This window comes from Lonchura striata, chromosome 14, assembly GCF_050655825.1.
Source record: "Lonchura striata isolate lonStrDom1 chromosome 14, ASM5065582v1, whole genome shotgun sequence".
Classification (NCBI taxonomy): Eukaryota; Metazoa; Chordata; class Aves; order Passeriformes; family Estrildidae; genus Lonchura; species Lonchura striata.
Genome location: NC_140716.1, coordinates 7,267,099 through 7,294,278, shown reverse-complemented (window position 1 = coordinate 7,294,278; position 27,180 = coordinate 7,267,099). Strand labels below are relative to the sequence as shown.

Here is a 27,180-nt window from a genome sequence, read left to right as displayed (position 1 = left end):
ATCAAAGGTAGAAAATGGTCTTTTTGAATCAGGAGCCATTAAAGCAGGTAGCTACGCTCTTCCAGTTCTGTAGGACCAAGATTTGACCCAAGAAATCTGTATTTCTGTATTATGTTCCCTTCACACTCCATTTGCCGCTGATGCAGCTGTGGCCATGATGCTGCTGCTCTTCCTCCAGTCCGCGCCGCTTCTCCGAGCAACGTGGCAGAGCCGTGCCCGTGCCACCCAGCACGGTTGTGGCCAAGAACCTGCAGCAAATGGTCCGTGCTGGTGTGGAGCCGCGGGTTCGCAGCGCTGCGCTGCCGGGGTGGAAACCGGCCCGGCCGGGCCCGGGCCCCGCGGCGGCGGCGTTGCCACGGCCACGGCAGCGCCGCCGCACTGCGCCTGCGCGGGAGAGGGGCTCGGCCGGCCGCGTCCGGCTGCCCCTCAGACACGGCTCGGCACCGGCCCGGGCCCGCTGTGCCTCACACAGGGCTCGGCACCGGCCCGGGCCCGCTGTGCCTCACACAGGGCTCGGCACCGGCCCGGGCCCGCTGTGCCTCACACAGGGCTCGGCACCGGCCAGATCCCGCTGTGCCTCAGACAGGGCTCGGCACCGGCCCGGCCCCGCTGCCCCTCACACAGCGCTCGGCACCGGCCCGGGCCCGATCTGCCTCAGACAGGGCTCGGTGAGGGCTCGGCACCGGCCCGGCCCCGCCGTTCCCCGCCGGGTGCCGGTGAAGGTGAGGCTGTCCCTGCCAGCCCTCGCCGCTGCGGCACTCTCAAATTGGGTTCTTGCACTACCAAGCGGTGATACGCGGCTGTGATAGGATTGCAGCTGTGCCCGCAGTCCTGTAACCTTCAGGTAGCTCTCAACTGGCAAGATAACTACAAGATTTGGTGGTTATGCTGTGCTGTGGTTCGGTCTGCAACTCATGACTTGGAAGGCAAGTTAAATCAGTAATAGTAGTGGAGGTGTAACTTCCCAGAACTTGCCAAATGCATATCTTTGAGAAATGGCTTTCAACATTTCAATGTAATTAAATCTAATAGCTAAAAATCAGGTAAAGATGGAGATCTCCATGTGGCAAAAGTAAGTCTACTGATAACACCTCCATCACAGTGGTTTTGATGGAAGACTTGGAGGTAATTCAGAGACGTTGCTCCCTGTTAACATTGTGGCCTGCCTGCCACAAGCTGACACTACTGGCTTGAGGAATTGCTGTTACACAGATTACTTTAATACATGCATTTGTAATAATTACAGAAATACTGTGGGTTTGTGTTTTTTGGGGTTTTCTTTTTTGGTAGTTGTCTGTGTTTTTGTTTTTTTTTTAACTAGCTTATAGATTAAAAATATGTAAGTAAGACAGAAATAAATTTTCGTTTTTCGGAAGGGAAGTACACACTGAGACAATTCAGTAGCTATGACAAACGGCAAGAAGAAAGATGGCAAGAAGAAAGGTGCCAGGAAGGATGATAAGAAGGAAGCTGTTGAGAAGTCAGAAGAATCTTTAGATACTACAACTGATAGTGGCTTAACAACGCTGCCAGATTTGTGGAGTGAGTCATTGAGTGAAGAAATTCCGGCAATTCCAGAGGCACCAGATAAAGAGGTAGAGGAACCACCAGTCCAGCCTGTTCCCGCCATCCATGAAGAGCCTGTTCTTGCTCAAGTGATTATAAAAAGGTACACTTGTTACAAACACAGCAGTGAAGTCAAGAACTCTCATTTAAGTATCTCTGCTGTAGCCAGTGTCATACAAACACTGATTTGAAGCCAAGAATCAGGTTATTCAGACCTAGTAGCAGTGGCACCTTAGGAGATGTACATGTGGAATTCTGCTGCATTCTTGCATCCTAGAGTGCTGCTGGTGCTCTCTGCCTGCCCAAACCCTCATTCTTTCAGCTTGTTCACCTTCAGTGAAGTTTTGTTAAAGTATACAGATAACTAGTGAAGGAAAATATATTATGTAATCTTGGGTTGTTGCTGCCTTTTAACGCTTAAGGCTGCTCATATCTCTTCAGAATATCCTAAACCGAGGAAGCAGGTGAATGGCAATGTTAACAAAATCCTTTTGTATTTCAGTGTGATGTTTGTATGTAATGTTTCATATACCAGCATGCCTGACTGTAAGGTAGAAAATGCTACCAATGTGCTTTTTTTTTCCTAATTGAAGGAAATATGGGTCTGAGGCAACACAATAATTATGTGGAGTGTTACAAAAAAGGTTCAAAAAATTGAAAACTTTCTTGTTGTTCATTACACAAGATGCATCAGCTGATCTGTGTGTAGGCCATGGTAAATCAAAGTCATTTATGATCATTTATATGATCCTTTATGTGATTATATGGTCATTTATGTGATTTAGATCTATTGGTAGTGACTTGAAATCTTCATCTTTAGTTTGTTTTCTTTGTAGCTATGAAGGTGAAAAAGTTGATGAATTCTATGAGGGCGAAGGATTTATATGTTTTGAGGGAGGAAATATGTACAAGGTGAGTGTATAAATTTTTTAAAAAATAGCAGAGTAAGTTTTCTCTTAAAAGCACCAAGAAGCATTAAAACTCTTCATTTGAAACTAGTAGTTGGAGGAGAATTAATGTGTCATTCTTTTAAAATCTTACACTCACTGTAAGCTTCAGAGTAAATCTGCAAATGATACTATTCTCTTCATTTTGAAGGGTCTATTTTCTGAAGGACGCATGAATGGAGAAGGGACTTACACATGGGCTGATGGAGTAAAATACGAGGTAAAGTAAAATTTAAGTTATAACTGCACACAGTTGCACCCAGTTAGATGTGCAAAATGAGGGAAAGTAGAAAAGTTGCAGTAATTGGTACAGTACTGGTGGCAACTGCAGAGCTGTGGCAGTGATTTCAGTTACAAGCCTGACCTGTCCCAGAAGGCTAGGAAACAGAAAGTCTTAGATTTGGATGTTGACTTTAATCTTTCAGGGAACATTTGTTAAGAATGTGCCGATGCATAATGGCCGTTATACCTGGAATGATGGCAGTGTTTACGAAGGATCAATCCAAGATGGACTTAGGCATGGGTATGGAGTTTTCAGGAGCGGTACTCATCCAATTTCTTACATTGGTTATTGGTGCAATGGCAAAAGACATGGAAAGGTCAGTAAAAACTAAATGAGAGCATGGGCTCGGGTGACACCTTCAGGAACAGCAAGTGCTAAAGTGTTTTGTTCTGTTGCATGGTCTTATCCTGTGTAGGGATTTTTCCTAGGGACCTTTTCGGAGGTTGTGAATACAATTAATACTGTAGACCTACTGTTGGAAATCAAAGTCTGAATGGGTCAGTAAACTGATCTACCTCAGACTGAGTATTGTAATTAAGATGCCAAGGTTAGCTCTCTTAAAGTATTTCCAAAAGGTTTGAAAAACATGGTAGATTTTGATGTAATGTAATGGGATTTTTCTTTTGAACATTTGGTGTTTAAGGTCTTACCTAATATTAATCAAAAGAGCTTGTTTTCTTTATTTAATTGTATCCCTTCTGTTGCTTTCAGTACAGTGAGTCAAAATGATGTTCTAAGTATTAGAAGGTGATTACAAGCATAATATCATTTGCATGTGGTGTTTTATTCAGGTAGATGAATATTTAGGTATTTAAACTGACTGTGCTATTTGTTTCAGGGTGAAATTTATTATGATCAGGAACATACATCCTGGTATTCAGGTGATTGGGTAAATAATGTCAGAGAAGGATGGGGATTCAGACGGTAAATATGGTAACACTTGTTCTTGCCCTCAACATTTTTTATTTTTGAGTATTATGTTGCAGTTTCTTGTGTTGTTTAAAGTGGGTACAAATGCTGTCATTTTATAGAAGCGTGTACCTTCTGCAGTGGAATAAAAAAATGTACAAAATGCTTTATGATAACAGAACAGACCTTTAGAAGTTTATTTTTATGTGCAGTATTTCTACTGACCATTCACACAAAAGAATAGCTTAAGACAAAATCCCAAATCAGCTTTGGTAAATCACAATTAAGTACTGAAAACCAAACAGACTTGACTGATTTGAGTGGATGAAGCTGCCTTATGAATAAATGACTTATCTATAGAATAATATATTAAAAAATATTGTTAATAACTATGGCAAAGACATTTTGGGAAAAAGAGCTGGTTAATACTTTTAGTGATTTCTAAATTAAAAGTAGGAGGTAAACAGTGCCTACAATAAAACCTCTATGTCCATGTCATAGTGAGTCAATTTTCAGTTTAATGCTTATATTTAGCCTTAATAAATTATAAATTTATTAGCAATGAGGTTTCACATAAACCTTCCATAAGATCAGCACAGAATTTGATATGAATTAACTTCTATTAATTTTTTGCAGTTACAGATCTGGAAATACCTATTTTGGTCATTGGAAGAAAAATCTACAGCATGGATATGGAAAAATGATATGGCTGACAGATAAGCAAGAGTACGAAGGAGAGTGGCAGTATGGCTTACAGGTATTAATTTCTTCCCCAGAAACTGTGCTTTAGTCCCCTAATCTAGGAAAGCTAAACAGGGAGTTTTGTGCAACATCAAAGGAGCTTTGTATGATTTTTGCCAGTTGAGTTTGCCAGTTGAGATAACACAAACATGTTCTTTATTGTAAATTGAGTCTTATGTTAGCAATATTTAAATTGTTAAAGGATTTTGATTTAGTCTTATAAAATCCCCAGTGGAAAATAGAAACATTTTTCAATTAAAAAAATAAGTTAAAGAAGTGTTTGTGACTTAGTTTGAGCTATGACTTCAGCAGTAGGTATATGTGGCAGTTTATTTCTGCATTACCTATAAAATACTAATCCACACTGTTCCCTCTTGGAAAACTTTTATGAAGGAAGACAATTTTGTGGCATTTTCAGTTCCTTCCATTTGTTATTGCTATTCTGTTTCAAAAAGAAGGTGAGTTACTTGCTATGTCTTTTCACTCTGCCTAAAATTGTCAATGAGTCCAGCTTGTGAACCATCCTGACTCTGTGGCATGGTGTTCCTCACCTGGCTGTGCACTACAGAAGGATTCAGGGAGGAAGGGTGGGTATCTTTAGGAGTCCCATGGTAGAGCTTGCTCAAGTATGTGTTGATGCAGTGCATCCTCTGGGTGCTTCTCCCATGCACCTTTGTAGGATATAGTTCTGTCTCTGCTGCAGCCATCAGGTGAGGGTTTTTATTTCAGAGAATTGCCAAAGTCTGGACCTGTTTATTAAACACAGAAATTTTTTTCAGCATGGTTCTGGCATACACACATGGTTTTTGAAGAAAATGGATTTGTCTCAGTATCCTCTACGGAATGAATATGTGGGAAATTTTGTAAAAGGGGAGCGCCATGGACATGGGACATTTCTTTATGCTGATGGAGCAGTGTACAGTGGAGAATGGGTGCATAATAAGAAGCATGGCAAGGTGAGTATTGTCAGAACTACAGACAACAGCAGAGCAAGCTGTTCTGCTCTGTATAGTGGATCTCTAGATTTCTGTACAGCAAACTGCATTCAGTTTGCAGTGTGGATGGAATCCCCACAGGAAGGGCAGAGAGTCCACTGAAAGCAGGAGTCCTTCCAAGGACACAGGCTGACTCTGTAATTAGATATGTTTTGGGTATACAAAGACATATATTCCTCTGTGGAGATTTTCGGTTCCATAGGTGCATCTTGAGTTTTGCAGTGGTTGGTCAGAATTTCACACTTCCACTGTGAGCTAATGGATTTCAAGCTGTCCTTGCACAGAGAAGTTCTTAAAACCTCTCATAAAACAGATTTTTGAAAAAACTCTGAGTGGATGCTACATATGCAACCTAAGGAGTACAAACAAGTCTTTCTTTATGGGGGAGAAATACTTTTCAAAATCAAACAAATATATAGTCAGTCCTTTATCCCAACAGTGTACCTATTTAATAGGTGACAAAATGCATTATAAAAGAGGGCAGAAAAAATTATTTTGCTGTATTTTATTTCATATATTGCGTTTTAGCCAAGATTCTAAAAAGGAAATTTGAATGAGAGAACTAGTGGTTTAGGGTTTTTTAAATCTTTGTTTTATATTTATAATTAATCTGTCTGTAGGGCAACTTTTTCTTCAAGAATGGTCACAGATTTGAAGGAGAGTTTGTAAATGATCGTCTCGTGAACTATCCTGCTTGTCAAAGGTCTGCTGTGAAAGCCAAGAACCGGAGAGCCACTAGCCCAAGAAGACATTCTGCCATTAGTGAGCAGCTTAACAAAACAAATTTTACTTAGTTCACATTTTGTTGTTCCATTTTACTAGAATATGAAACTATTTATACATACTCAAAGACCAGACATATTTAGAATTTAGATAGAAATGGGAGTCATGGCTTTTCCTTCCATGCTTTGTTTCCTGTGAGTGACCTTTGGAGTGAAGTGACATATCCACATTACATCTTGTAATGAATGGAACTATTGTCTGACAGTTTCACAGCTTTTTTAATATCTGCATTTCCTTTTAATTAGGGGCTGATTTGACAGAATTTCTCTTCAGGTGTTCTGCTGTTGGTTGTGAAATCACTGCTTCTTACTGTGAAGGAATCTATTGTTCCAAGTCAGAAATATAAGAAGAAATAATACACATTTTGTTTTTCTTTGTGTGCATATATTAAGCTTTGTTTTAATTTGTTCTAACTTATTTTATTTGCTTGGTAGAAAGGACCAGAGTCATTAATGCCTTCGGAAAGACTTATTTTCTGGGATCAGATATTGATCTGGATTTATCGTCACTGCTTGTCATGTTCACAAAGAAAGACAGAGAGGAAGAAATGCAACAAGTATAAGTCTACTATTTGATACTTTCAGTTTTAACCTCTACTGTGTTTCATACTGCTTTATTTCTAGTTTATTTGTGTTAAAGTAACTCTTTTCATTAAACAGTTGTTGAAAATCTGAAGGCCATGAAAAAAGAAAAGCAAAAACAATGAATAGACAGTATTGTCTCATCTGAGCTTCCACTAAAAAAGGCCAATTAAAAATAGGTTAACATATCTGGAAGGACATTGAGCAACCAGCTTTAGCTACTCCAAGGTTTGTCCGCTGACAGAGGATGATTTGTTTTTATCAGTCACCAAAAGCCTTTTGAGTTGAATCATTACTTTTGAGTAATGCTTTTGTGAACGCTTAGCCAGGGATATGCTAAGTTGCAATGTCAAATAATTATCTGCCCAGTTACAGGATCAATACAAACTGATCTCTTCTTGCTTTGAGATGATGCTGAAAACATATCCTGCTTTATTTAGGTAGAATTGGCTGTGTTGAGGCATATTTCAAAATTGAGAAAAGCCTACTGCTTCTACAGTACCTTAGGCTATGCTCCTTCTTCTGATGGCACTTACACCCTGACTATGCTGCAGTTTTGGAGGTTTCTGAAGGACTGCAAATTTCATCTCTCTTCTGTAACTCTCGCTGAAATAGATCGACTGTTGAGAGGTTTGTATTCCTGGTGAGCACGGTTGAGAATGGAGGAATTTTAATAGTTGACTGTAGCGAGTTGAAGTGGCAAGTTCTCCTGGCAGCTCAGCTCTGGGAGTTAAGTGGTCCTGAGTCAGTACCTCAGTGCTTGTGAGTTCTCAGTGGATCAATTTACACTTCTCTGGGCACTTCTGGTCCTTAGGTGAGAAAGTACAAAACTAAAATACAACATAAAAAATTGCACTGAAGAGGCATCTGTTCAAAATATATATTCACCCTTGTCTTGCCATTACTATTTAAGAGAGAGAGAATTTTGAGAAAGAAGTAAGAGAAAAATTTTTTTTCAATGTTCTTAACTTTGGTTTGCATGTAGTATTTTTTTTTTTTGTCTTCCATAGAGCCAGTTAATCAATCAAATCCCTTTAGACCTGCATTGTCCTTAGTATGTGAAGAGTTTAACTCCAACTTTGAATCTCCTTTTATTTCTATATATGCTGAGTGGCTGCATTTCTAGAAAGAGAATTGTCCAAGATCCAGCTACAGGTGGACAGTTCTCCCTTGAGATTTGTTTGAAGTGCTGCATTGTCTGGTGTGAGTCTTCCAGGAGTGTTGTTACACTGCGATAGGTGCAGATGGAGAGGATAAGAAAGGCTGACAAATCATTATGCCTGTAAGCATTTCAATCTACATGAGAACAGTAGAAATTTGTTTGTTTTTTTTATTTTTCAGGTCATAAACCACTGAAGCAGATACATGATCCAAGTGATTTATTACTGTTCAGAACATTTGTATCCTACCTTGTTCACCTGGCATTTCATATCTATCATGAAGAGTACAAGTAAGTTTTGTCTTTTAGTGAAATTTATTTCAGTGTAATCAATTTGAATCTTCCCAGACAAGAGTGTTCTTGTTTCAACTGTAGAGACAAAGTTCCTCATCTGCAGAAGTGTTTCTTAGAAATGATGTCCAGGAATGTTCTTCCCTCTGCCTGTCATGTCCAAGGTAAGCAATTCTATTGCAGAATTCATCAGTTAGTATCACATGCATTGCAGTTTTATTGTTAATGTTATTTTTTCCCAATTCATTTTGAAAGGTATCTTATATTCTGATGAAGAATTCACATCTTTTGCCATGAGCTACCATGAGAAATGCTGGGAAATATATGGAGATTTTTGTAGACCATGTCCCAGATCTCCATTTGAACCCACACTGAAGCTGAGGCAGTTCCTCTGGATGTTGGATGTAATATTCTAATTTTTTTTGTGTGTGTGTGATTAGATGTGCTTTCTTTGTTCAGTTTATTTGAGCCTTTTAAAATAGTCCCTGTGGCTTCTGCACAGTTGAAAACATGGGAGTGAGGTTATTTGTGCAAATTGTCCAAGGAGCAGTAAAGGAACAGTTGTTCTATTATCTACTGTTATTTATGCATTTTTCAGGATCTGAATCCTAATTTTTTACTCTTATCAAATCCTAGACAAATTGTTTAAGGGAATATAAATATTTTTGGTGGTCCCCACTGTGTCTCCCTCTGCCCTATCTAGAAACTGTATATATGAACATGTTGTATTGTTAAAGACTGACAGGTATTGAAATAACACTGTAAACCATTTCAATAATATATTTACTACAAGAAAAGCATGAGATTCTTTACTAAAACTCAGTAATTTGGGGACAGATCAAGATTAGTATCAAGGTAGAGGACAATTCCCCCTGATATGCCTAGGGTTTGGGTGCTTGACTTCAGAGCAATTTTCATGAAGAAAAGATCGGATAGCAAAATTTTAATTTTTATATTTTTGTTTATGAGCTTTCTCAGGTTTTTTTGTAACACTGCTTTTGCAGTCTAGGGAAAATGCCCATTGGCTTCAATAGGACTAGAATTTCTTCTGTTAATGATATATGTGGAAGTATCATTTGAAACCACTAGAAATTTTGGCAAAGGCTTGAAAGGGAGGTAGATTAGGTCCATGTGGGGAACACCTTAAGTGCTGTTAACATGTGATATTTATTCTTACCCAGGATCTTAAACTTCTCAATGAACAATTAACTGCTCCAAGAGTTCTGGGAATACTTGTCAAAGTTGCCTGCCTACCTGGCATCTATGCTGTCAACCTGGAGCTGGAGGTGTGTATGGAAAATAAAACCTAGTCCGTTGCTACAGGAACAGTTAAAATTGCTTTTGAGAACTGTTGTTCCTGTTGGAACAGGTGAAAAAAGAATTAATTTATTTTTTTAAAAATAGAGTAAAACTTGAGCCTCTATTTTTGTCTTCCTTTGTTCTGCTTATATCTTTTAGTTTAGTTCATGTACTTCTATGTTTTTCTTAATTACCTTGTCTTAGCACAGTCTCAGCATACTTGACCATTCAGAGAGGTCCTTAGGAGTGCCGTAATCCCTGCAGGGAAATCCCATTTCCAGTGGAGTTCTGTCTGTGGGGAGCTGCCTGACAATATGGATATGCAGTAATCACAGAGGGATTGATCACTGCTCTTCCAGCTGCTGAGGCTGTTAAGGTGGATTGTTAATTAAGATGTGAACCCACTGATCCTGAAAATCTAGTGATGCAAGAAACCTGATTAGTGACATGTGAGGTGCTGCCACCTCAGTGAGGTCAAGTAGTGACTGTAGAAGACTCTTGTGCTACCTGAGAACTGGCCTAGTATAGAGGTTTTTCACCCTTAAAAAATTAACTCTTACTTAGCAGCGGCCTCTTGTAAATGACAACTGAATTTGTTTTAATCAGGATCTGATAAACTGAACACACAGTGGAAGTCTAACTAAGGAATCCATTATAACCCCACTCTTGAGATTTCTAGCAGCATCCCATGCAATTAAAATATGATGTTTTAGGTAATAGCTGTAGTTGTGAGTTACTTGTTAGAGAAATTTCTCATAGCTCCAGATACAACAAAAATCAGTGCAGTGTTTTAACTGAGTATGACTTGTATAAAGTGTAATGCATCATATCCTCTCCTGATTTTTTTGAGCTTTGGCTATTTTCAGTTTTTCTTCAGAAGGAATGTTTAACTAGACAAATGAGGCCAGAGGGACTTTGCTACCACTTCTGAATTCTTTGCTTGCTCAGGTACATAGGCCTGTTAATGAAGAGATTTTATGAAAATGAACTAATTTACCACTGCCTTTGTTTTACTCTAGATGGTTTTTCTGGAATTTTTTGAAGCTCTTCTTGAATGTGCATTGGTGCATGTTACTGAGGATATGATCCTGAAGAAAGAAGCTCAAGATAATCAGAAAAGAAGTAGCTTTGAAATCAAGGAGTTCTCCAAGAAAACCTCAGCTGCATCTGTCACGGAACATTTTCCACCTCAGGTAAAGTTGATGCAGACCTGTTCAATGTTATTATGTGTCCACTGAGAGAGTGAAGTCAGGCCCTGAAAATGGTCTGTTTCCTGACCATGGAAACCAATTTCCCCTTTTTGCATAAACAAATACTTGATTGGGTCCTTCTGCTTTTTCTGTTTGTTGGTACCTTAAATTGTAACATCAGTGTAGACAGTTTTAACATATTGGCACGTTTTCCTAGATAACTGTAAATACACATAGAGTACTTCTCAAGGGGAACTGACAGATTGGTTGGCTGGTGAAAGATATTTCTCTTCTGCATTAAGCTGGATGTCTGAAATTGCCCTGTAAAAATGGCATTGCAGCTGTTATATGTAGCAAGCCTTGCTGTTTGCCAGCAGTTGAGCTGTCCTCTTTTTCTTTTTGCTAAACTTCTGAATAAGGATTTTGTGGGTTGAGAGATGCTGCCTGTGACACTGGTGCAATTTGTGTATACAGAGTAGTTGACGACATAAATTAGAATTGTTATCATTTGGAATTCTGCACAAGATTAAAGCATTTTTATTAATTTAAGGAGTAGTCACAAACATAATTTCACAGCCTCTGTGAGCCAGTAGTGACACCGTATATCGCCATTTCCCATTCTTTGGCCAGTTGTTCCCACATCACTGCAATCAGTGACACAGTTGCACAATGAAGTGGTCCAGTTAAAATAGTAAAAAAAAAAAAAAAAAAAAAAGGAAAAAAAATCTTTATTTAAATGTACTGAGGCCAAAATTTTTCTTGTGTTACATTTCATTAGTGCGGCAGAAGTATAATTGGTACAGACATAACTGATGACACTTCTGAGGCAGCTGATCTCTACACTCAGGAGCAGATGAACAATAAATGAACAATATGTAGAGCAACATGTAAGAACAGAGGAACAGGTCAATGAGTAGGAGCTTTCATTTTCTGTAGTGCTGTCTTAGCCTAGCTCTGAAATAGGATAATCCTACTTGCCTGGCTGGTATTGAAGGTAAAGTGTTTCCTGGTAATACTTGAAAAGGTGAAACATTCCTGCCATATAAATATTTTGAGATAGGCATGATTTCAGAATGCATTTGGCTGGCAGAATGCTTTGGAAATGGGAATTTGCATGACTCAAAGGGACTTGGAATTTCACTTTGTGATTTGAACACAGGCCCAGACATTTAGTAACTGAATTTAAAACTTCTTGCCAGCCGCCAAGCCCTTGTGAAGACACAAAGCCTGCTCATCAACCTTCTCTACTGGGTGAGTACTGTATAAAATGGCTTGAGGAGATTCACTTTTTCTCCAACTTTAAACAGGAGATGGTCATGGAAACAGTTGATGTATTGCAGTTACAGAGGGCAGCTCCATTCAGTTTGGCAATTATGACAAAGTTTATGTTTAGCTTTCCATACCTGCTGTACACAGATGGCTGGACAAGTTGGAATCTCTGAATTTTTTCTGCTTTTAATTAGAAGCTATCACTTTTTCCTTTAAAATAACTTTAAAGGCTTTTAAAACCTTAATTCTTCCTGTTCTGTTCCACTCATGTGGGCATGGAAACAGGAGCTTGAACTCTGCCTTGTGCCTTCATTAGAAACAAATTTTTCATCATTTCAGAAGTACTTTAACCACAGATCTAACTTTCAGGGCAGATGACAATCTATATTTGTTTGTGCTGAAGATCAAACTTGGAATTTCATGCACAGGATTAAAGGCTGAGTAATTTTAATTTTCTTTCTTTGCAATATCAGAAACTGTTCTCTCATTTTCCATGACTCCTGGAGAAAGCAAAGATGACGTGTCATTGCCAAACAAGGATGTAAAAGAAGAACAAGATTCTTGTCCAGAAAAGGAATTGATAGGTAAAAAACAATCCTACTGTTTTAGGACTTAACACATACACACAAATCTTTTGTAGTTCTTGAATTGTGAAGCTTTATTTGTATTGACAGATTTCAGCTTGTCACAAGAGGGCAGTAAATGAGCATTAATTCTGGAGGAAGATTTTATTTTTAAATTTAAAATATTTTTTAAAAGAAAATAAAGCTTCATAATTAAATGAGAAATTTAAGTACCAACTTACATAGTTTTCCAAATTTTAAAATGCTGCGTTTAATTTGTAGGGCATCTATAAGCTGTAATTTGTATTTACTCTGTGAGAAGCTCAAACTGCAAGCCTGTCTGTGGAGTGTCTTGGACAAATAAAATGTATTACTGCCATGTCCTGCTGCTTCTACTTAGAATAAGAATTATTATTAGTGGTGTGCTACACTAGCTGGGATAAGATGCCTTATCTTAGGACAGGCCAACATTCAGGCAGAAGAGATGTTCATAAGAGCACTTTGGTATGTTGAGGGTCGTAGTTTTCTGTACCATCTTCCTTCCAGCTGATTAGCAGATCTCATCTGGGTTGGTCTTTGTGTTTGTTAAATGTTTTCTGCTGCTACAGAACTCAAATCCAAGAGCAGAGGTAGACAAGGATCTTGGTGTAGTCATCAGTTCTTTTGCTGAAATCTGATGGGTGAAACATTACACGTCTGAAAAACCGTTCAGGGCCCATCACCTGGGCCTGGCCTGTTTCCTGACATGACAAGGGACACTGGCACACACCTCTGTCCTTTCAGTGGTCATGTTTGTTCATCCCTTACCTCATGCACAGGAGTCACAAACACTGAACTGTCATCAGGTTACTGCAGAAGACTCTTACCACAGGATTAAAGGGAAGAGCTCATTGTCTTTTTGTGCCATTCCTAAAGCCAAGTCACTGAAGCCTCACAAAAGGGCCACCCCCTCTCAGTTCAAAGTGTCTCACACCTTTCATCCTCTGTACTGTGCAGAAGCCAGACCTTCCCTTTGCAGAGTATCAGAGCTGAAATATTGTAGTCCAAAACACATTTGAAATAGAAGTGCCCTGCTAAATAAACACGTTTAATTTACATCTTGCAGATGAAGCAAAAGAAGATAAAGACGAACAAAAGGAGCTATTTAGTTTCTGGATGTGTCAGGTGGAATCCTTCTTCACAACTAAGTTCTTCCCTGCGTTTGAACATGAAATAGTGCTGAGAAATAAAAGAAAAGAAAAAAAAAAGCAGGATGCTGAATTAGCTGATCTGAGAAAGATCCAGGCTGAAGAGCTGGAAAGGTGAGCGTTAAATCTTGTCTGGCAGTACTGTTATCCTTTATCTTCTACTACCAAAATAATTGAAAATAAGAAGTGTGCTTAAGAAAGTAATATAGCATACTGTACCTGGAAAACAAACTCACACAAGTTTCATTAGTAACATACAGACTATAACTCATGTGCTTTCTGCTACTGGCTGGAGTAACAAATACAGGCTGTTTTCAGGTTACAAACTTAGCTCTGGTGTTTCCTGGCACTTGGTTCCTGCTCTGTGGAAAGGAAGTTAAGACATATTGGACTTGAGGGGGTAATTAAATACTTTCTGCTTCTTTACACTGTGGCAGTTTATGCTGCTCATACTATGACTAGAGCTGGAGTTGCTGAGCCAGTGGAAACCTGTCTTCCTTCTCTTAGAGTACCTTAAATTCAAATTTTGTTCATGCAGACTTATTGCTGAAAAAGAAGTAGAAGAGGCAAAAAGGCAAGAAGCAGCTGTGATACATGGGAGTGTCCAGCCCAGGAAAGGATCCTCGTCATCTTGCAAGACACTCCTCCCCAGGAGAAGTCTCCAGCTGAAAAAAGAGGCCCCCAGGAGAGAACCCTCACAAAAGAAAAGAGGCTCACAAGGCAGCAGAGCCTGAGGAGGAAGAGGCAGAGAAGGCAGCACCCACAGGTACCCAGGCAACTGCTGACAAAAAGAAAAAAAATAAATCCTTTGCTGGTAACTGCTGAAGCTTCAAGCAAGCACTCTTCAAATAAAAAAAACCCACCCCAAACCAAAACAATTCCAGAAAATCCACACTTGTAGGAAGCTGTAAGAATGGCTAAATTATATGCACAAGAATTGATGGTTTCAGAGGAAGCAGTTTTTTAAACCAGGATTTTGGGTAAATCAGCAGGAAGTTACACAATGCCAATGAACACAGATGCTTCTAAAGTGTAACAATTATTAGTTTTATTTTTCAGCAAAATATTCACATAACATATCAGAATGGAATGGTACAGATGAATTCAGACTGGTTTTTAATTAGTTTGCACATAAACATTTTTAAAATTTAAAAATTTTATGGTCAGAGTTTACAGATTTTAGTAGAAATTTTGATTCTTACAAAGCAAGTATTGCTTTACTATTGTCATTATTCCAGTCAATAATATGACTAATAACTTCTCATGTTGAACAAGTGCCTGACATTGACATCTTCAATAAATCAGCCCTTTGCAGATCAATCCAAGAAGAATATATTATTAAACTGTGTTGCACAAAGTTTCTTCACTTCTTCTGTTTAAAAAAAAAAAAAAATCAGTATTGAATTTTACAGATATCTCCTCAAGAAAAACCTTGGGGATTGTCATGGAGAAAATAATTGAATTCAAACAGAAAAATCCCTAAGAGTTTCTAATGTAAAAATACACTTAATGTTACTCTCTCTTCAATAGGAGAAAGTGTAGTCTAGTGTCTCCCGCTGTCTGAAAGTGGTTTAAGTGTAAATGATGGGCCTCTCATCAAACACTGTAATAGCAGCAGACTCAGCTTAACACATAATTAAGGGAAGTATATTATAACCCCTTTTTCAGAGAAAGGAGGAATTAGGATATTCTGTTGCAGTAAATCAAATCTGCAAAACTTTTGCTTTGTGTTATTTGGAAGACTGATAAACTTCCTAGGTCTATCAGGCACAGAAACACTCACTGTTTTTATATGGTAGGTTTGATGCTGAAAGACAGTTACAGAAAGTTACACAGCTCATTCCTCTTTCTAAAATGTAGGTTGCTAGGCCTTGGTCCTGGCAAGATAAGAATTCTTTCCCATTGTCTAAGCGAGCACATTGCCTCCTGTTAAAATGGAGAGCCCTAGCATTGCTGCAAGATTCAAACAGATTTTTAGAGAAATAGCAATATAAAAGCATATTGCATCTTAATGTTAATTCTCACTCTTAGTCATAGTAAATCATTCTCAAAACCATGTTAGAAACAAGAGAGTAATGGATGAGGATCACTGACAGGACAGCCACAATGTGTCAGTAACGAATCCTAATCACTGATAAATAGATGTAAACATATTCATCTCTCATCTGTAATACACTTTTTAAATTACACCTAAACTAAGCTCATGGTGCTGTCCTCTATTATTTGAAGGAGGAAGAATTACTGATTAATAATTAAGAATGCCTGCTGAATATTTATACTGTCCTTTCACAGCTGGTAGTAGGCAGACTAAAACCTTAGGCATCCTGCTCCATCAAAGATCAGTCCCTCTCTAGATTTCTCATTAGATGGGTTGTATTACTTCTCTAGGGACAGACATTTTAGAATTAACTGTATTTAAAGGTAATAAGAAACAATCCTTACCATTAACTTCAATCAGATTTACATTTTTTTGATTCAAAATAACATATAGTTCTCGCTGGTCAGACTTTTTGCCAACTACCCAGTAATCACTCATTGCCTTCACAATAATTTCCTCATCTTCATCAACTCTGAAAGAAGTTTTAAAAAGTAAAGAAGGTGCCAGCAAGTTCATCTTCAATAACATTAACTGTAATCATTAGGACAGCTCAATGTCAGAAATAGTGGTTGTGCAGTATCAAAGAAAACACCAGTTCTAACTTGGCCATCTAACAGTCCAGGTTGAAGGCTTGAGAAATGTCTGCTTAGGACACTCCCAAATGTGTCAATCAGGAATTTTTTCATTAACCAAACACTGCAGTGAAAACACTGAAGAAAGCATCTCTCCTCCATTTGGGTAAGGACACACTTCACAGAATGAGGTTTTGCTACACAGGGACCAAATAAAAAGCTGGAGATAGGGTGGTGATACTAAGCTTTCACAGAACTGTTAAACCTAGACCTAAACTGTGCTCAACAACTGGATATCTTCTATAAAGCTGTAACTAACCCAGTACTTCCATAATATGATGAAACACACTTTCTTCATTTATAGAAAAATGGAAACCTTGTCCTTAAGCAGAGTGGGAAAACAGATTTTTGCTAATTAAAATTAGGGGCATTCCAATCATTCAGCATTGTCATGTTCTTTCTTAACTTTTATAGTGACAGAGGGTCTCTCTCACCTTGCAGCATGATACCCATGGATAAGAAGCCACTTATCTTCTCTATCAGCAGGGCTGCAGTAACTGCAAGGTTTGCATTTCATCCATTGTCTCACCCCTAGAAGCCACCAGCTGTGTCAGGGCAGGTATGACACAGGCAGAAGCAAATGTCCCTGTCCTTCTACACTGCTTTCCCAGATTAGACAGACTCTCGTGCTGCCAATCCCACTTTCTATGACTACACTGAAACTTCCAATAGATGAGATATTTCCTTTGATAGAGGCCCTGGCCCTCTTTTAATTTTTTGTTTAAAAGGTCAGTAGAAGTTGTTTTTTTTAAGATGGACTACTCCTAACCAACACAAAATACCAAACATGAATAGCCAGCCATCAACAAAGAGACTGGAAAGTGCCACTCCTTTGCAAAGAAAAAAAAATCTGCTTGACAGTAGGAGTTACAGACTACTTAATAGTTAAGCATTACCTGGAGAAGTCACTGTTGATGTCACCGAGAATCTTCATGAGGTCAGGGTGAACAGATGCAAGTGATACGCTGGGTGTTTTCCTCATGTGAATGGTACTTTTCTCTGCCAGGTTCATGTGATTGAAATAGATAAACTTAAATTGAGGTTCCTTCTCAGCCCTAGGAAGATTAAAAAAAAAAAAGTAATTTGTGAATACCAACAAGCTCTATAAGCACAGGCTTGCCAGAGACAGGGTAGCGAGCCAGTGCAAAGCTAGCTTACACAGCCTGGACTTATCTTCACATTGAAGAGACTTGTGGGATTGAAATTCATTTTAACACACTTAAAAAAAAGCAAACCAAGACAACTGAGCCTGCAGAACCAGCCACTATTTCCCCTTCTGCCACTCAGACTGCCAGTAAATACACACAGGGGAGTCTAAAGGCCTTGTCCCACTTCAGAGTAGTAATTAATTTGCATTTTTCTAATGAGCTGTTTTTTCCTGGCCCCATTTTGTTCCTGCTGCTCTCCCTTATGCCAGTTGAAGCTGATTTGCATAGATCCTGGGTCTTTAATTTGAGCAATAAGTCATCTTCTATTCACGTTTTTGTTATTTGTTACAAACAAGAGAACAAACTCTTTCTTGATCCAGGCAATTAGATTTCCCCCAACATCATTTGTGTGGGCCAAGCAAGAGACTATTTTCAATCTCCTTCCTTGGCAGTCTTCCTCCATTTCCTCTTTTATGAAGTTAATATGAAAACCTAGAGCTGTAATTTTTTGTAGAAGTCACAACACATTCAGACTGACCAAAAAGTGGTACTTGAGGCAATGTATTATTTAGAACCAGGAGATACTGTGATGACACCACTCACCTTAGCAAACAACCAGATACCCCTGCTCTCTGTCAGCCACATGCATTAGTGTCAAGGAACTGTATCATGTTTTCAGGACACCGTGGCATTAAACTTTTAAAGAGTTAAAGCTGCCAAAGCCAGTCCCAGATGACATTTAAAAACCCCAAGTTTAAAGATTTAGTAGATTGGCACAATTTCAAGCACATCCTATTCTATCCTGTGCGATTTTGCTGATTTGGGATGGTACCACTGACTGAGTTCACTCACACACTTCTCTTTGGTTGAATTCCTTTTATGTTGCCATATGGGATACTGTTCTTGCTTTCCCAACTAATAAACCTATCAAAAAATAAATGCAATTTTATTGCAAGTCAAGCTGTAGTTCCAAGTGAAAGATATTTTCCAAAGCATTAGCATCCTTTTTCTTTTGACTGTTTTTTGCCCCTCAAGTAATTACCTTAGTCCTGCAAAATAGAAAAATAAAAGACCTTTTTTCTCACCTAGTATACATGGCAACACTTCAAGAAGCAGTAATTCTGGAAAAGTCCTCAATGGTAAAGCTTCCACTGCAACCAAATAACTTACTCACTAAAATTCACATTTCAACCAGACAATAAACATTTGTTCCTAAATTAGTAACAGCTATTGTTACTTCAGGGAGACCCAAATATGCAATAATGTGAACTTTATAAACACTTAAGATGCAGAAAAGTAGACAAGCATTGCTTTAAGTACACCATTAACACTTTCAAAATTTGGGTTCATGTTGCCATTATTTAAGCAGTTCATTTAACCTAACTTTTCACCAGCTAATGAGGAAAAGAAGTGTGGTACAAACCCTGATATTCTCTTGTTGATGTTGTATTGTTCACATATGTCTGATGCCAACACCGTGAGCTGAGGCCCAACAATGCTGTCCAGTTTTCTGCAAAACTCCAGTGTGGGTGGAATTGAAGCTGTGTCAGGCAGAGAAAAGGGAGAGGTGAGATCCTCTTCCCACAGCTGAAGGTACAGTTCCTGTAGTTTTTGCTTTAAACATCAGCAAGAGTCCGAGGACAAATGTCTCCCACAATTAAAACCTCAGAGGTGATTTTGAATATGGCTAACTGAAGCAGTATTTAGTAATTTTATTCTTTAAAATTAGTTACTTGTACCACTGGAACAAAGATAAAAGACTGATAAAAGCACTCATGAAAAAGGGACTCAAATAACAAATTAATGTGACTATTTTTCAAGAGTAAAACAAGCTGCATGTCAAAGTATTTTACATATAAAAGTCTAGGCAAATAATTTATGCTAATAGGTACTTACCATCAATCATAAAGCAGACAGCTGCACTCATTGCCTGGAACAAAACAAAAGCAAAAAATCCATTTACAACAGATTACTTTCACTTACTCAAATGACAATACTTCAGAGAGGTCATACACAGGTGAGAAGAGATTTAAAAATCTTTTTTAAAGGTAACACTTCAATAACCTTTTTGCAGTCCTGCAGAACACAGGTTAGCTATTATTTTAAAATTCATTTATGATTTCAAATTCAATTAACTGTTTAAGTTGTAGGGGAAAGATAAAACTTGGTAATGCACTTCATACAAAGATATCTGCAAGAAACTCCCATTTAATGTAAGAACAAACTATTTTTTGTTTTATTGATTAATCTCGTATAAAGCAAGGCATGAATCACTTAAAGCAGCTGAAGGCTAGTATTTTGTTTTAATAAAACAAAATAATTGTTTTGTGCGGGAGAGAGGAGAAGAGAATTTAGGCTTTAAAGCTTGTTGCTAGAAATGGCAGTTTTCTGTCTCTTTGCTTTAACCTGGCCTTATTAATGCACCTCTCTATATAATTCCTAAGTACTTCACATCATTGACACCTTCATTGCATAGAGATTCCTAATTCTGTGGAGTAATTGCAGAGGAAACGGTAATACCTTATAGACAATTAAGTGAAGCTCTTCGTAAGTGTCATCAGTGTTAACAAATATTTTGGGGAAACGGCATTTTGTGTCTGGATCATTAAGATTTAAAGGTCCAGTAAGAAACCTAGAAAATAATTCAACAGGTCAGATGTGATGAATACTTGTATTTTAGTTTCTTAAATTTAACAGATGTTCTCCAAACTTGCAATTAGGAGTTTTCATGATTAAGGATATCCAAACCCACAATTGTGCAAAATAATGTTACCTACTTGCTTAAGTAGAGAATGCCTCACTGACATGCTGAGTACAGAGGAAGAACAAATAGATAAATCCTAGATTAAACCTATTGTCTGGAGTGCTTAACAGAAAAGAAATTACTGAAACAATTCCCAAATTTGTCATACCATGCATTAAGAACAATGAGCAGAAAAATAAATATGCAGTAATGTTAATGAAGCATTTTCTCTTTTTTCCAAGGGTCAAGTTTTACATTGCAGTAACTATTGTGTGACCCTCTGGAATAAACTGTGTGTGGAATATGTACTCAAACACACACACTCCTCCCAAATGTTTTGCCCTGGGGCAAGAAGCAGTAGATGGTGTCAGTAAAACAAGACCTACCTTCCATAGTGTTGGAGATTTCCTGGCATTTCAGCACGTATTGGAGAATCTCTTCCTGCTAACTGAAGGGAAAAAGAACGTATAGGAAAAAACAGCTTAGAGACAGAGAGAGGAGAGAATTCTCTTTGGTATTTTAGCCTTTAGTACCAGATAAACACGAAGAAAACACCAAAAACACCCAACCACCCTACCCCTCAAAACTCCCAACCCAGTTACCTCAGGCTCCATGTGCCTTGGAAACAGAGATGTCGTGAGATATTTGTACAAAATTCTCATGTCATCTTGCTCCAGTCCACTCCTAGAACATTGTGGGGAAAAAGAAACAAATTATGTTTGTGCTGCAGTTCAGATCACACATTTTCCTCTAACTAGCTCAGAGCAATGCCTTTCTTGCTGAATGGCAGCCTGACTCATATTTTCTCATTTTCATTTGTCACTAACTTAAAAACTTCTCTATCATACCACTTACTCATAGGATTAGAAATTGAAGACACACAAAAGAATTACGGAAGTACCTACCAGATAAGCTGGTCATTGTAGAGAAATGCAGTGTACTTGACTATGTTCAGACTTTCTTCCATCCTATTAATAAATGACTGAATTTTCAAGTAAGTCATTTTATCGAGTGGAAAGAAGCTGATTCCACAAAACACATCCAGCAGATCACAAGACTGTAAGTGCAGTGTCTGCAAGTACTGAGAGAACAATGACAGTTGGCTTTTAGAATTCAGAAAACTGCCAAGGTGTAGATTTAAATGACAGATTTGAGTCTAATCCCCAACAATCTGGACTAAAAAACAAAGAAAAAAAAGTCCTTCCAGCACTGTTTGTCTGACACACTTGTTCATGTGGGGACAGACTTTTTACAAAGGTTTGTAGTGACAAGGGTTTTGGACTGAAGGAGCTCAATTTAGGTTAGATATGAGAAAGTAGTTTTTTACAATGAGGATGCTCACACACTGGCACTGCTTGCCCAGAGAGGTGGTGACTGCCCCATCCCTGGTAACACTCACAGCCAGGCTGGACAAAGCTCTGAGTAATCTGATCTAGTTGAAGATGTCTGCTTATAGCAGGGGGTTGCCTAGATGACCTTTAAGGGTACCTCCCAACCCAAACCATTCTGTGATTCCATGTGTGAGTGCATGAATGTGATTCCAGGTGTCACTTTGCTTTTATTTAATCATTATAAAAAGAGCTTTTAAGGAAAGTTCAAGATGTTTTGAGAGTATAAGCAAGCAAAGCCTATCTTACTGATATTTAATTTCAGATTCAGTTGCAGAAATAGGAACAGATGCTTTCAATGTGTAATGGAATAAATAATTTTCATTATTCACTTTCTTGATAGACTGTAACCTTTAGCAAGAGGTTTCAAATGCACTGTCAGGTGGTCTGTAGAAGATGCTTTATCCAACGGCTCCCTCTACAGTCACTTCACATAACTGAATGCCCTCAAGAAATACAGATCAACAGGGTGTTAGATCTCTGTCACAACTTGCAAGTCTCTCTGTTTTAGCAGTAAAAATTTATTACTTTCTTTTTCGAAAAGGTCTGCTTTTAATTTATTTTGGACAGTAGCACACACCAGCTCATCATGGTACTCCCTGTGCCAATGGTGTTTATTCTGGAGTCTAGCACTAGTCTTACAAAAACAAGCAAGACCCTCCCCAAATCCACAAGCAAAGCTGTACTTTAGTTTACACTGTCACAACATTGTGCCATTCTAAAAATCTGTTAAAAGAACAAAATTTTAAACACTGTTACACAATGTCTACACTCCATCATTATCAGAGATCTCAATACTACAAAAGCATGAACTGTTGACAGCAGTCCTGTTTCCTTGCTTGCAAACCAGAAAAATGGGGGCAGGCACTTTTCAAGTGTGATGAAACTTCTCATGTAGGAACTCAAAATTCTGTCAGATGAGACTACTCAGTCAGTTACTTTATGTGAAAAACATCAGCTATGAAATGACATTCTGAAGACTACTTATAATGCATGCAATATTTCCTGAAGCCTTCTTAGGATTGACTACTAATTCTACATGGGAGGGGTGGAGTAGCGGGGAGAAGAGAAAAAAAATTCATCTATTCACTATTTTACAGTATTAAAGGGACTTTAAGCCTGTGCATGCAGTTGTGGAATCTCCACCCCTGGATATTTTCAGGTCTCAACCACCAAAGCACTGGGCAGGAGAGTTTAAATTCAGTGTTACCCTGCTTTGAGGAGGCTGAACTGGATGACCTCCCCAAATTCCTTCTAACCTCAATCAATCTTCAACAGTCACTCAAATAGGTCTGTACAAACTTGTCACCAACTCAAACATTCAAGCAGAACTTTGAAAGAAGGAACAAAATTTCATCAGAAAAAAGATCTAACAGTTAAGATGTTCCATCAAGTCATAACCACACTTGTGGTTCAACTCCACTTAAAGAAGCTAGTCAGAAAAAGTAGGAAGTATTTGACAAAATGAGTAACCACATACTTTGTATTGACTCTACATCTTTTCCACTGCCTGTGTTTTATAGTCACATTGCTGCCACTTTTTTTTTTTTCTTTTTTTTGTGTTTTCTTTCCAGTGCAGAATCACTGTATGTGACTGAAAAATGAGGTCTTACCCGATGGAAGAATTTCTCTAGTCTCTCCTTTAGCACTTTCACACCCCCATCTTCCATGGCTCTCAGGAATGTGCCATTGAAAAGCTAACAGTTTAAAGAGAAAAAAAAATCAGTTAGTTGGTTAATCATTTACAGTAATTTCTTGTAACTTGGTTATGAATAAAGATTACAGCACAACTCCCATTCCTTAACATATTCCAAATCAATCCAAATGTATCCCTTCTTTACTGAAAAAACATTTAGATTTGCAGAATCCAGGTACACATGGCAGCAGAGGCAAGAATTGATGCTCTTTTCTTGTAAAAGGCCTTGAGCCTCCAGTGTTAACCCTACCTTGTACATGCTGTAGCACTGCTGGAGGACTGAACTATAAACCTTGTCCTGCAGGAAAGAGAGCAGCACATCAGTAGGAACAGAGACAGAATTACAAGTATTCTGGCTGAGCTACACATAACATGTGTTTTCAAAGAGCCAGCAAAGACACAAATTGGAGAAATCAACCTCTGAAAAGTTAAATGACATTTTCAGTCAGCATTTAGAAATGTCTCTGTATTTATAAAGTATGACTTCAATAAAGGGAGTCCCTTCCCCCCTCACATTTAGTACCAAAAGTACCAAAAGTCATGCCAAGGATCCAGTTACAAACACTGCCCTTCTCTGAGGCCAGTGAAAATGAACATCTGACATCTCTCTTCATCCAAATCAAAGGCTGAAGATTGTAGGACAATACAGCAGGTTTTATGGGGCTGAGATCTTAACACAGATCAAAAAAAAAGACTATTTTATCTGGCAAAATAGAGTCCCTAGGACTCCAATCCTTTTCTTAGGACACAGAGAGGGCCAAAAGTAATGCACATTGTAATGAACAGGGTCAGGATAACCAAACAGCTTTTTAATTATTATTCCACCCTTCCAAATACCCTTCCTGTATACAATTGAACAGACATAATGATTCTGCAGCTTGGACAAGAAATCCCATCATAGTTATGAGCTTTTTTGGTTTTCCAGATTATTAGTAAATATTACTAGCAGTCTTAAGAAAGTAGTGACATGTATACTGACACCTAATAAATATTTATAAATTTAAGAACTTAATTTAACAAACAGAACCTAAGAAACATTTACCTACTCCAAGTTAAAAGTTTCACACAGCTGTATATTTCACCAGTGTTTATTGAATGATCTTGAACTGTTCTCTGAATAATTCTCTATCTTGTGCTCCTCTTTAAACTTTACTGGAAAGTATTTTGCCCTTTTTCCATTTATGAAGATAGGTATAGATACATATACAATCAATTTGACAGCAGTTCAAGAAGAATTAAACTAAGATATTTCTGGATAGAAGTACTCTCAAAAATACAACATAACCCATTTAAAAAAAAAAGGAAATTTCATTATTACCAGCAATTCTTCTTCCTGATATTCATAGACTGGCTTTCCATCTTTGTGTTTTTCTATTATGGGATTTCGTACAACCTAGGAAGTGGAACAGGCTGGTATTAGACAATGCAGAATGCATTGAGAACATTGCAGGATGGTGTTTTAGGAATATGCATATCTCGTGCATAAGTACCATGACCATCCAGAAGTTTTCTTCAGGTTCATGGAAAAACTGTCTATTCTTCTGTGTATGTAGGGATTTTGCAGGTTTTGTTGGGCTAAAGGTCCTGGAAAGAAAATATATAAGTAGATATAGATATTTATACACACAACAAGAAGACCTATAACTGAGATATTTAAAATAGAGTGCTTGTGCTAAAACAATCACCCATGCAATCAGACTTCCTACCTCGTGAACTGCACTATAGCTTCACACAGCCCCACATTTCTAATTTTTTCATTCTTTTCTACTTCATTTGGGTGATAGAAGAGAATCTTCTTTTCTTCCTAGAATTTGAAAAAATAATCCAAGCAAATGCATTTTAATAAAATCAAAGAATATTGAGTTCATGGTTTGCTTGTTTTTTAATCCCTTAATAAACTAGACAGAATTTTATTTTGTACCAAAATGGGCTTCTGTAATAACGGATAAAAAGTATATTAAGCACACTTAAGGAGTCAATCATCCCATGATATGTCAATATACTTTGTAAATTGAAGGCTATTGAAATCACAGGCCCCAGTTACTTCTGAGCCTGTTCAAAACAAGGCAAGCTTCAAAGCCAGCTCAAAGCATGACAAGCTTCAAAGGCAGCTCAGATTGCTCCAGGCCTTGTCCAGTCATGTGTTCAATACCTCCAGAGATGGGAATCCCCCAACTTTCCAGCCCTGTGCTGTTAGATCACTTCACCATGAAGAATTTTTTTTTTTCCTATCTCATCAGAATTTCCCTCCATCCATCCTCATTATTTCACTTCAAGAACCAAACTCCATCATCTACTGCCACCCTTCAGGCAGGTGACTGCCCTCTGCCCCCTTTCCACATTGAATCTCCTCCAGGCTGCACAAATGCAGTTGTCAAAGGCTCCTCTGGTACACCACAGACTGCACCCCCTGACTGACTCAGGGGTTCTCCACTAGGCTGTTTCAGTTTGCCAGCATTTTTCCTACTCTGGGAATCCCTGGAAGAACACAGCACCCAGTCATAACCTGACATGCACTGGACAGAGGGAAAGCATTGGCTTGACTGGACCTGCTGAGCCAGCCTCCCTCCCACAGCTCACTGCTGATTCACGCAGGACCTGTTGTTCACCGACTCCCTGGTCCTGTTTTGCAGAGCTGCTCCCAACCGGTCCACCCCGACCCGCCACGCTGAGCCAGATGATTGCACCCCACGCGCGGGGCTTCGCTCAGCTCCACGAGGTTTCTGCCGGCGCAGTCCCCAGCGCGCTGGGGTCCCTCGGAGCAGCACCTCATCCTCCAGCGGAACAGCAGCTTCCCCCGGCCCGGAGGGCTCAGCCTCCCCAGCCGGTCACTGCTAAGTTTGTAAGTACACCGCTCTGCTCAGAAACGATTAACGCTGAGCATGAACCACACAACACGCTGTTACCTAAAGCTAGTGACTAGAGCTTCTTAACCCTCCTTACTAAGGGACACAATGGCAAATAAGCACTAGCAATAACTTTAACTCAGTTAAACAGTAACCTTTCTACCATATTGTATCTACGTCGAGAAAGTTATTTTTAGACAAAGTTAAAGCATCAGTAAAACAGTTGCTGGCTGTCCAGCTCCCCATCTACAACATTCGCCCGGCTGCTGACAAAACCTGTGGTTACTGTTACTGTTTCTTTTTGGTCTGAAGCAGCGACAGACCCCAGCGGGGGCGGCAGTCGCCCCCGGCCCCGCGGGTACCCAAATGCCGGGTAGGGATGCGGCGGCCGCGGGCCGGGAAAGCCGCGGCTGCGGCCGCCTTTGTCCGGGGCCGCTCCGCAGGGAGAGCACCGAGCCCGCACAGCTGCGGCCCGGCCTCGGGCACGGAGCGACCGCCGCGCCTTCCCCGCATCCCCGGGCGCGACATCCCCCCGGTACCTCTCCCTCTTTGGGCCCTAGCTTGGGGTTGTAGATGAAGAAACTGAGAAGGGTCGGAGCGAGCTGCTTCTCCTGGCCGGCCGCCCCCGCCGCCGCCATCCTGAGCCTGGGGCCGGCAGCCGCCAGACACCATCGGGGATCGGCCCGAGGCCGCCGCGGCACCGGCCCCGCCGCGCTCCCAGCGGGCCCGGCCCCGCCGCGGTTCCGCCTCCGCGCCCCGGAAGCGCTCCCGGCCCGGGCGCTCCGCAGCGCCCCCAACGGCGGGCGCGGGAACGGCGGGAGGGGAGCGCGTGCCCGGCGTTCCCTCAGCTGGAATCTATGTCCGGC

The 27,180-nt window shown here is 39.5% G+C and overlaps 2 protein-coding genes across 7 annotated transcripts; one reads left to right on the top strand and one right to left on the bottom strand.

Moving 5' to 3' along the window:
• Positions 1-617: 617 nt before the first annotated feature.
• On the top strand, positions 618-15,120 carry LOC110475518 (radial spoke head 10 homolog B). Of its 3 annotated transcripts, XM_031506133.3 has the most exons (20): positions 618-926; positions 1,374-1,669; positions 2,403-2,478; positions 2,665-2,733; positions 2,939-3,112; positions 3,635-3,720; positions 4,342-4,462; positions 5,226-5,402; positions 6,062-6,203; positions 6,659-6,780; positions 7,246-7,435; positions 8,147-8,255; positions 8,340-8,419; positions 8,511-8,659; positions 9,437-9,541; positions 10,574-10,747; positions 11,944-11,995; positions 12,487-12,597; positions 13,682-13,877; positions 14,302-15,120. In XM_031506133.3, exons 2-20 carry the CDS (start codon positions 1,407-1,409, stop codon positions 14,495-14,497), a joined length of 2,592 nt encoding a protein of 863 aa, XP_031361993.3. In that variant the 5' UTR covers positions 618-926; positions 1,374-1,406; the 3' UTR covers positions 14,498-15,120. The 3 variants fall into 3 exon arrangements, with proteins under 3 accessions (XP_031361993.3, XP_085447843.1, XP_085447844.1); XM_085591717.1 differs by lacking the exon at positions 618-926 and having other exon boundaries at positions 936-1,669; XM_085591718.1 differs by lacking the exons at positions 618-926; positions 6,062-6,203; positions 6,659-6,780 and having other exon boundaries at positions 936-1,669.
• Positions 14,793-27,042, bottom strand: CCZ1 (CCZ1 vacuolar protein trafficking and biogenesis associated). 4 transcript variants are annotated; one of them, XM_021539752.4, is made up of 15 exons: positions 26,854-27,042; positions 25,175-25,272; positions 24,959-25,052; positions 24,787-24,861; positions 23,719-23,766; positions 23,386-23,469; positions 21,290-21,465; positions 20,987-21,068; positions 20,771-20,832; positions 20,162-20,273; positions 19,538-19,571; positions 19,065-19,182; positions 17,390-17,548; positions 16,206-16,333; positions 14,793-15,135 (listed from the first exon to the last, which is right to left on the bottom strand). In XM_021539752.4, exons 1-15 carry the CDS (start codon positions 26,950-26,952, stop codon positions 15,080-15,082), a joined length of 1,425 nt encoding a protein of 474 aa, XP_021395427.1. In that variant the 5' UTR covers positions 26,953-27,042; the 3' UTR covers positions 14,793-15,079. The 4 variants fall into 4 exon arrangements, with proteins under 4 accessions (XP_021395427.1, XP_085447847.1, XP_085447846.1 ...); XM_085591721.1 differs by lacking the exon at positions 25,175-25,272; XM_085591719.1 differs by lacking the exon at positions 14,793-15,135 and having other exon boundaries at positions 15,171-16,333.
• Between the last annotated feature and the right edge of the window lie 138 nt (positions 27,043-27,180).

Bases quoted from the DNA above. Each gene is read 5' to 3' on its own strand.
- LOC110475518 (XM_031506133.3), top strand. From the start codon at position 1,407: ATGACAAACGGCAAGAAGAAAGATGGCAAGAAGAAAGGTGCCAGGAAG. The intron at 1,670-2,402 runs GTACACTTGTTA...TTTTCTTTGTAG, and splicing joins GCTCAAGTGATTATAAAAAG to CTATGAAGGTGAAAAAGTTG. The intron at 8,420-8,510 runs GTAAGCAATTCT...TCATTTTGAAAG, and splicing joins CTCTGCCTGTCATGTCCAAG to GTATCTTATATTCTGATGAA.
- CCZ1 (XM_085591719.1), bottom strand. From the start codon at position 26,952: ATGGCGGCGGCGGGGGCGGCCGGCCAGGAGAAGCAGCTCGCTCCGACC. The intron at 23,470-23,718 runs GTAGGGTTAACA...TTAAACTGTTAG, and splicing joins AGTGCTACAGCATGTACAAG to CTTTTCAATGGCACATTCCT. The intron at 21,069-21,289 runs GTAGGTACTTCC...ACAATGTTCTAG, and splicing joins TACAATGACCAGCTTATCTG to GAGTGGACTGGAGCAAGATG.